Source organism: Saccostrea cucullata, unplaced genomic scaffold (genome assembly GCF_032062105.1).
Source record: "Saccostrea cucullata isolate Sc308-1 unplaced genomic scaffold, CSIRO_AGI_Scuc_v1 ctg2088, whole genome shotgun sequence".
Lineage (NCBI taxonomy): Eukaryota > Metazoa > Mollusca > Bivalvia > Ostreida > Ostreidae > Saccostrea > Saccostrea cuccullata.
Window position 1 is genome coordinate 79,633 of NW_026920228.1, and position 10,294 is coordinate 89,926.

The 10,294-nt window shown below is 34.8% G+C and overlaps 1 protein-coding gene across 1 annotated transcript; it reads right to left on the reverse strand.

Moving 5' to 3' along the window:
• Positions 1 to 2,122: 2,122 nt before the first annotated feature.
• On the reverse strand, positions 2,123 to 8,406 carry LOC134245317 (betaine--homocysteine S-methyltransferase 1-like). The gene is made up of 7 exons (XM_062727625.1): positions 8,310 to 8,406; positions 6,693 to 6,883; positions 5,877 to 6,071; positions 5,295 to 5,406; positions 4,642 to 4,820; positions 4,320 to 4,401; positions 2,123 to 2,463 (listed from the first exon to the last, which is right to left on the reverse strand). Exons 1-7 carry the CDS (start codon positions 8,320 to 8,322, stop codon positions 2,186 to 2,188), a joined length of 1,050 nt encoding a protein of 349 aa, XP_062583609.1. The 5' UTR covers positions 8,323 to 8,406; the 3' UTR covers positions 2,123 to 2,185.
• Positions 8,407 to 10,294: the final 1,888 nt, after the last annotated feature.

Genomic DNA, 10,294 nt, shown 5'->3' on the forward strand with positions numbered 1-10,294 from the left:
TTTTCTTTTTCTGTATCTTTCTCTTTCTTTTTCAAGATATCTTCTGTGTCTCTCTGGGTCTTCTTTTTGACGTTCCCGCCATCTTCTCGATCTTTCTGTAGAAGTCAGTGGCATTGTTTCGAATTGATAGCTTTGGTAACTAGTTTAAGATGCTCCTTTGATTTTTTTTCATAACAATCACGAGCGTCACATACAGTTTTTGCCCATATACTTGCGGTATTTTCTGTATGTGGAATGTTAACTACAGTTGATAATTCTTTTTCAGATTTGATTGTGATCTCCTCTGCTGCTAATAGCTTCCTTTTAATTTCCAGTGACTGGATATCCATGCCTTAAAAAAAAAGGTTAAATGTGGTTTAACTAAATTAAAACAATAACTTATTTCAGGGTTATCAACAGGGAGTGTAACTATAAAATTTATTGGTTTGATTAGTGTTTTTACTTAACATGGAACGGTTTTGTTTCGCTATTAATCGTATAAAATCCTAAATATATCATTACCGAAACGTTAAAGTCATTATCACAACATCCCGTGGGGACCCGGGTTAGAATAGGTCCTCAGTACCCCCTGCTTGTCGTAAAAGGCGACTAAATGGGGCGGTCCTTCGGATGAGACCGTATAAACCGAGGCCCCGTGTCACAGCAGGTGTGGCACGATAAAGATCCCTCCCTGCTCAATGGCCCTGAGTGCCGAGCATAGGCCTAAATTTGCAGCCCTTCACCGGCAATGGTGACGTCTCCATATCAGTGAAATATTCTGGAGAGGGACGTTAAACAGTATACAATCAATCAATCAATCATTATCACAACTGTAAAATTTGTTGTGGTAATGACCGTTTCGGAAATGATGTTTCTTTATTTCATTTGATATAGGGGGCTTGTAGAAAAGATAATGGCGGGTATATTTTCGTTTTCCTACTGTCTTCATTGTGTATTTTTCAAAGTGCGTTTTGCGAAGAGAAAATCAAGAGCATTCTTGAAGATACCGAATGTTCGGTAATGACAATAAATAAATGTACAACTTATAGTTACGATAAAAATGATTGATTTTTTATATAATTCTTACCTCGACATTGCCACCTTCTTCTGCATGCTAATGGAGATGGGTATGTTGACAACGTCATACAAATATGTGCTTAAGTCACAAAGAACACCACACAAGTCCATTGAAATCAGTATCACGTTGCGGAAATGACAAAAACATTCGGGACAGATTTATATTGAGTTTATTTTTTAAATTAAAGAAATGTGAACGTTTTTGTTTATTTATGGATGAAATTTAATTCCTCGGAAAATAAGTTGGTAAAAAGAAATAGGGATTTTTTTTTTTTAATAATCTGAATGACTTGCACTTCTTCAGAAATATAAAAGGGACATGGATATTATTAAGAAGTTCTCATTTTAATGTCGCTTAATGTAGATGAATTTTACTTCAATTAGATAATTAGCGATACTTTATTATAAAAAGAAGGTTTATTTTGTCTATGAACAAGAACAATGTCTAAATAATTTTCAGGAATTCATAAATATTTGGCCAAATTTTCCGGGACATTGTTTGCCGTTGTAGAATTACCCTTTAGTGGTTTTTGCCCCACCCCTCAGGCCCAAGGGTGGTGAGGAACATAAAATTCACAATTTTTGTTTCCCTTTACCCATAGATGCTGTATACTAAATTTGATTGAAATTGGTTCAGTGGTTTCAGAGAAAAAGCTGAAAATGTTCAAATGTTAACACACGACCGACGACGACGGCCGAAAACGGATAGCAATATAGGTCACCTGAGTGACTCAAGTGAACTAATAAGAATAGTTACATGTAGGCCTACTTCAATTACTATAGTAAATAAAGAACAAACTATAATCTACCAAGCTTCCCAAAGATATATTGTTTGTTATATGCTCCCCTTGTTCACACACGTTCTTTAACTAAGCTTAGACATTTCCGAACTTTCATAGACTTATGAAGATGAAAATATTTTATTTCATTTAGTAATGAAGTTACATGAATATTCATTCAATAGATGTATTATATGAAGAATAAGGATATGAAAAATAACTGCATATGAAAATTAATTTAGAAAATAAAATTATATAGAATTTATAATATGACAATCACATATATTATTATAATATATATTTCTTAACTCCACTACATCGTTTTTTAATGTCAAATGTCAAGTTCAACTTTATTTTTTCGTCATAACAGTTTTGTATTGTTTTGTAAAATAAGGATCATTCTTTTTCTCATCTCCGAAAATAAAATGCTTCTCCATTTGTGGGGAGTACTTCAGATGCGGAGCTGACTTTCCATACACTGCTGCTACCTCCCGGAGAAAGTGGGGGGCGTTCCCACAACACAATCCAACATACTGGACACCTAAGGCCTTGCTCTGTTCCGCGAACGTCCGAATTTCCTCGCGAGTACAATAACAAGAAGAAAGATCCAGAGGAAATGCCATTTTCTCTACAAATCAGAAAAGAAAGCTTTTTCAATTTGCTGTAGGACAGGAAGACTCTTTTTTTCTCTTTAATGTTGAAATATTTCCAAAAGCTTTTAGGATATATTTTACTTTAATCCCTTCCCATTTCTTAGCTGCAGATCTGTAGCGTTATGGTTTTATATACTTGTCTTTGACCATAACGCCACAGATCCCGTAATGCAAAAAAGGTGCAATTTACGGCGCAATATTTTTTGCGCACTTTTGGGGAGAATTTCTCCACTTTCCAGCATCGGTCAATTAACTACCTTTCACTCCCTAATTCTAGGCACATTATTTAACTAATCTATATATTTTATCCAACTACCTACCCTTTATATTCGTCTCTACAAGTGATATGCTCGCTTGATTAAAATTATATGTTAGGTTCACTTCAATTTATTTTATTGCCTGTAGAGACAACTATAAATGGTTGGGAGGTGGATAAAATATACATATTGGCTACAGAATGTGTCTAGAACTAGGGAGTGAAAGGTAGTTGATTGACCAATGCTAGAAAGTGGAGAAATTCTCCCCAAAAGTGCGCAAAAAATATTGCGCCGTAAATTGCACCTTTTTTGCATTACGGGATCTGTAGCGTTATGGTCAAAGACAAATATTTAAAACCATAGCGCTGCAGATCAGCTACAGATCTGCAGCTACCCATTTCTGTGAAGCTATCAAATCAATGTATGTGTATAATTATCGTTTAAATGATAAGCTTAATGAAGATACATACATGTACACTGTTAAATCAACTGCAGATACACAACACCATACATTTTGTACAATACAATATTAAATATTTTTATTATGCCCCGTAAACGAAGTTTCAGGGGTATATAGTTTTTGTCGTGTCCGTCCGAGTGTCTGTCTGTCTGTCTGTTTGTCCGCAAAAACTTTAACCTTGCCCAACTTCTGATTTAGTGGAGCCATGACTTTCATATTTCACAAGTGTATTCCTTGTGACAAAACCTTTCTTTGGGTACCACCAAATTTGACCTTTTGACCTTGACCTTGGAGTTTGATCCACTTTCACATGAAAATTTTAAACTTTTACTTTGGCCATATCTTTTGAACAGTATATATCAGGACATTTATACTTTACATATGTATTCTTTGTTAAAAGACCTTTCATTGGATACCAACAATCTTGACCCTTTGACCTTGACCTTGTAGATTTCCGTACTTGTGAAAAAACTTTAACCTTGGCCATAACTTTTGAACGGTAAGGGATAGGGCTTTCATAGTTCAAATATGTATTCCTTGTGAGAAGACCTGTTATAGGATACCAAGAACTTTGACCCTTTGACCTTTGAGTTTCACCTACTTTTAAAAAGCAAACCTTGACCATAATTTTTACAGGGTTAGGGCTAGTGCTTTCATACTTTACATATTTAATTCTTGTGACAAGACCTTTCATTTGATAACAAGAACTTTGACCCTTTGACTTTGACATTGGAGTTTGACCCACTTTTAATATTTTTTAACCTTGGCCTTAACTTCTGAATGGTTAGGGCTAGGGCTTCCATACTCTACGTAAGTATTCTATGTGGCAAGACCTTTCATTGGATACCAATTACCTTGAACTTTTGATCTTGACCTTGGAGATTTTTGTACTTATTGCAAAAACTTTAACATTGGCCTACTTTCATTTTTCACAATTGTTTTTCCAGTGAGAATACCCTACTTTTGGTACCAATTAATCAAAACTGCATTTAAGAAAAGTTTAATCTTTGCTTTGTTGCCATACGGGGGCATCAGTGTTTCACAAACACACCTTGTTAAAATCTATTTTAATGTGTATATTGAATATTTAAAAAAATATATTTTAACGGTTCACCTGTTCCTGGCACTGTCAAAGAGAAAAACGTCACTTGATTCTGATTGGTTCTGTAAGGAACAGGCAGCGCTGCGATTGGTCCCTGCAAATTAGGAAAATACTAACAAATACTGAGTTATTCAATTATAATTTTTTGATATTTAATACAGGCTCGATCTATAGGATACTAAACAGAATAAACATATTTCAGTTTTAAACATCTGAACTAGAAAACGATTATTCTAGTTTGAATGTAATTGATGAAAGTCTGACAATATACAAATTGGTGTAAATGAATGATAAAAGGAAAAATGGAATCCGGAGATATGAATAAAATTCTTACTTTACAAGCCTTTTGAATAAGTGTCAGCGGCTCAATTATTGTTTCTGGACCCCGCCCACAATTAACACCTACTACGTCAGCCCCGGCCTCCTCCAGTCGTCTGCAGGCTTCGTCCACAGGTATCCCGTCAATCATTACTGTCGTCATAGGGACCGACAACGTTATCACAGAAGGTAATCCTGCGAAATCAAACAGTTCAAAATATGTCGGCATGTTCACTTTTTTATGTAAGAAATCGATATGAATAAATATTCCTTCTAAAAACAATTATCAGAAATTGTAATGCGCAAAAGCTAAAAATGTGACTTAATTAATTAGAGTCACAGACTGTAAAATACCTTTTAAATAAGTTATAATAAGTTATTTGATTAAAATCAGATCCCTTGAGCCCATTCCATAGATCGCAAAACACAAGCGGATCAAAGACTTTGATTTTAATCAGATTAATTGTCAATAATATCAAAAAGATTTCCCTAAATATTATTGCAGAGGTGTCAGAAAGAGGCCTTGTAAGGAAGATTTTTTTACATCACATGTACGTGTACCAAGCTCCTTCAGAAGTTATCGGTGAAAAGTGTTAAATTTGCTTGATATATCAGTAGTTATCAACTGGAATCGACTGCAACCAGTCACTTAAAAATTACCATATATACCTTTTCCAAATTGTTTGATGCATTCCAAAGCAAGCATAGCTTCTCCAAATTCACTAAATGTCTCAGCAACGATAAAATCCGCATGTCCTTCCACCGCCCATTCTATTTGTTCCTGTATAAAAAGGTTTAAAATTGGATGTAAAGGCACTATAAGCGAATGAATTTTGAGACGGACAAATAATTTAGATAACAAAACAATTATTTCACGAGGGACTAGAAAAGAAATGTGGACTGGGGCTATGGTTTGGATCTCAACCTAATTCAGTTCAAATTCGGTCAGTCAATCCGGTCAGTTTGGCACCTAATTTAAATGTTAAAATGATTCTAGACCGTTATACAATAAAATAAAAATGATTTTTGGATTTACTACTTTCCTAATATAGAGAATTTACACTTACCTGCCTTTCATCGCGAACATTAAATATTGATGTAAATCCTAGATGGAAGCGTGATAATCGGCTTTCAGTACTTTTAGTACTTTGATTTTTTATCTTATTCCCTATAGAAAAAATTCATATCAGTTTAAGATGAAAAGATTTTTAACATTTTTCTACTTGAAATACTAAGTATTGTTTCTCTTACCTTAAACATATCTCTTGTATCCTGTATTGCCTGTTCGTCTCCTTTTTTGTAAATGGTGGAGTTACAGATGTTTCCTGCCATCAATGTACCTGTGTTGTCTGCAACTTCCCGCGCTATTTGTAAAGCCTTCATATTCATAGCTTTTAAGTCCGACTCTCTATTAACCAGCTTTAGTTTTTGACGATGGGCGTAATACTGCAAAGAATCAAGATTATTTTTATGATTTCCTAATTAAGTAGTTTTTATGAAACAAAAAGTCAGCAAAGGGGCTTTATCTGTCTCTGATTATAAAAGCCAAACATAGGCACTTGTTTTGGTAATAAATGGAGCAAGTACAAGATCTTAATGCAGCCTCCCATGTACAAATGTCTCTAGTCATTCCAATATGATTTATTTTCGAATGCATATAAAAAGAACATATTGCTAAAATGCTAGGATTATTTTGCATACAAAGAGATAGAGCAGGTTTGAATCTTTTTAATGCAATGAGAATGAAACTAGGATCAGATTAAAAAAATAGGGACATGATGTGTTAAGATACATAAAAGTTATCGTGACCTCTGTTTAGGTCAATTGAATTGACATTCAATGACAGTGATGTGTCATTAGTGATCGTCCAAATTCAAAATGGCCGTCGTAGTAACGAGACGCTTAGGAAAATAAAACACAGAGATAAAATTCAAAAATGTTGTATATGTATATTTTCCCTAAATAAGGGAAGGTAGTATAATACATATAAAAATACATGTTATATTTGGACTGATGGAACAAGGCTTACTTAACAAAGACTTATCTTGGCCATAATATAAAAATTACCGTAAAAGCGAGAACAACGTCGCTACCAGCATGAACATATTCTTCGTGTAAGGATTTGACAAGCTCCGGATGATCGAGCACGACTTCCGGTACAAAACTTCCGGATTTCAAATAACCACGTCTTTCAAATTCAAATATATATCCCTCTGCCACAATGAGGCTCTCACCATCCTTCAACCTCTCCCGTAAACCTGTTGAAACAAGATGTGTTTGTGAAACACTGATGCCCCCGTATGGCAACATAGGGAAGGTTAAGCTTTCTCAAATGCAGGTCAAATATGGTCTTACCTAAAGTAAGGCCTTTTCACAAGAAATACAAATGTGAAATATAAAACCCTAGCACCACCTGTTCAAAAGTTATGACCAAGGTTAACGTTTTTAAAGGTAGGTCAAACTCGGGGGTCAAGGTTGTTGGTTTCTAAAGAAAGGCCTTGTCTGAAAAATTACATATGGGAAGTATGAAAGCTCTAGCTACTGTTAAAAAGTTATGGCCAAGGTTAAAGTTTGTAAAAAAAAAAATAGGTGAAAATGCAAGGTCAAGTTCATAGGGTCAAAGTTGTTGATATCCAATCAAAGATCTTCTCACAAGGATTACATATGTGAAGTATGAAAGCCCTAGCCTTTACCGTTCAAAAGTTATGGCCATAGTTAAAGTTTTTTCGTAAGTGCGGATATCTCCAAGGTCAAAAGGTTAAAATTGTTGGTTTCAAATGAAAGGTCCTGCCACAAGAATTGATAATTGAAACATGAAATTTCTAGTATCTACCCTTTAAAAATTAGGGCCAAAGTAAAAATTCTTTTGTGTTAAAATGGGTCAAAGGGTCAAGGTTTTCGATATCAAATGAAAGGTCTTGTCACAAGAATTAAATATATGAAGTATGAATGGCCTTGTCCTAATCCTTCAAAAACTATGGTCAAGGTTGTATTTTAAAAGTAGGTCAAACTCTGAGGTCAAAGGGTCAAAGTTCTTTAAATCCAATGAAGGGTCTTTTCACAAGAATTACATATGTGAAGTATGAAAGCCCTATATCTTACCGTTCAAAAGTTATGGCCAAGGTTAAAGGTTTCTGATAAGTACGGAAATCTCAAAGGTCAAGGTCAGAAGGCCAATGTTGTTTGTACTCAATGAAAGGTCTTGCCACAAAGTATACATATATGAAGTATGTAAGTCCTGGTATATACTGTAAAAAAGATATGGCCAAAGTAAAAGTTTGGAATTTTTGTGTAAAATGGGTCAAACTCCAAGGTCAAAAGGTCAAATTTGGTGGTACTCAAAGAAAGGTCTTGTCACTAGGAATACACATGTGAAATATGAAAGTCATAGCTCCATTAAATCAAAAGTTATGGGCAAGGTTAAAGTTTTTGCGGAAAAACAGACAAACAGACAGCTAGACAGACGGATGGACACGACAAAAACTATAAACCCCCGAAACTTCGTTTACGGGGGCATAAAACATCATGAGAGAATGCAAGTTCTCTGTTTTAAAATCTAAGGGAATATATAATTCAGTAGTGTATATTGCACTGATCGATTATTTGTGACGGCTAAATGTATTTTTGCTTATTTTCGTTTTATTTTGTCATTAAAAGTCTTATCCCAAATTATGATTTACCTACCTTTTGTGGACATTTTCACTCCGTTTTGAAGCGCAGAATGATTTAGATAAGTGTTTTGTGTTATGGAGCGTAACTTATGTCGAAATAACCCAGTTTTTCAACCTTTTTGCTTTCAGTAATACAGATTTGCAAAAATATTAAGTAGATCACATGATTGTTTTTTAAGGTTGAAGAGGAATATGATAAGAATGAATGTAAAATTTGATATTGCTCTTTACAGAGAAAGATAGGATCAAGAAAAAGGTATGTTTATTACTCTGCGCCACGAACAATATGTACGGTACAGTTCCGTGATTCCGTTTATAATATGGTTCTAGCCTCCAAATTTAATGATCTTGGATCGAGTTACGGTATCTGATAACGTGGCGTTCATAACGTGTAATATTTACATTTTCAATGTCTTCGTCCGAGATAAAATTACAAAAAGTAAAAATATCTTATTTCTACATAAATCTACTGGTTCATTGATAGGCGCGGTTTTTAAAAAAGTCACGTACGGAGCGGGACAAATAGAGACTGAAGCGGGGCTTGTATCACGTGAATTTGCAGATTCAAGAGCATCTAAATTTAAGGAATAGCTGTCAGACGTTTTGGTTTCATGACAATGATCAATCAATTGGCTTGCGTGATAATGTTATGTATATAAGCAAATTATCAAGCAAGCCACTCTCTTGATCACATCGTGACACAAAAAAAATTAAACAGTTGTTCCTCTTACTTCGCTCTTGTAAAATGAAATACATTTCGAATTCTAAATCCTCTTAATTGAAGGCCATTGCAATTAAGTTGATTCGAGGTTTTTCATCGATTTCTGAAAGGCTTTAAATTTTAGTCTGCCATGGCCACCTTACTTAGCCAGGTACAGGTTGCTCTGAATAAATATTTATAGATAATGTTTCCAACGTCCCAGATTTTAACCAGGATCTATCGTATCTTTTTTGAAATGGGGTCAAGAGTTGAAGGTTATTCTATTGATTCATACACATTTCGGAAATATGTTAATATGTACATTCCTTTTTTTCATTAAATACAAATAATATGCTATATTTACAACATGATATATTTTTAGTTTTTTTTAAACCATGCTTAAAGTTTGATAAATGAGTGTCCCACCCTAATATCACAACCCCTCACATATGGTGCCGATACTTTCAAAATTTAGATAGAAGCTCCCTTCCTAATCATAACTACAATGTAGGTGCTTCTCAGTGGTACAGTGTATGTCTGCTTGGTATGCAGGAGCTAAAAAATGAAAAATATAAATGATTTTCACAGGCCCGGGTTTAAACTGAGGGATCCCTTGGCCCATTGACCAAGAATTTCTCGAATTTAGTAAAGTAAACAGTGCTTATCATTGTTACAGAATATGACGTACATGTAGTTTGCCTGCTAGAGGCCCAAGAGCAGAAAAGTCTTTTTTAAAAGAATTAATTTATTTATTACAAGATCAATAGTTCCTCGCTCTAACATTGGAACCCTAGACTCAGGAACCATGAATTTCATATTCAGCTTTGGAAGAGCTGCCGTCTTCATCATTGACTGTACACTAGTACCCAGGATCGAACTTCTTTTAATACCAATTTTTTTTACAAACACTACCACTTACCCTTTTTTATACAAAATTTTATTCACAAATAAAAGTGAATAGGATTGGGCTGAAGGCAAAGCCTATTTAAGCCCTCTTTTTTGACCTAAACTGCAACATACCTCTTGCGAGGGGGGAAGATAAACCTACGCCCCAATGCTCAATGCCTATATTATATCTACTAGTATCTTTGCAGAAAAGGGGAGCCCCCACCCCTTCCCGGTTCCGACGCCTCTGGTCTGTTCCAAGGACCAAAACTCTTACAATTTGGGAAGACACGCCAAGCATTGCTTATCATAACCATGTACTTTATTTGTCTGTAAAATGTGAAAAATATAAAATACATATTTGTAGAAAAAAATACCGTGTTCATAGGAAAATAAGGGGGCTGCCAAAAAGA

Excerpts from the sequence above, each read along its gene's own strand:
- LOC134245317 (XM_062727625.1), bottom strand. Across the intron at positions 6,072-6,692 it reads ACGTTGTTCTCGCTTTTACG|TATTACGCCCATCGTCAAAA; the intron begins GTAATTTTTATA and ends GATTCTTTGCAG. Across the intron at positions 2,464-4,319 it reads TTTGACAGTGCCAGGAACAG|AGAAAATGGCATTTCCTCTG; the intron begins GTGAACCGTTAA and ends TCTGATTTGTAG.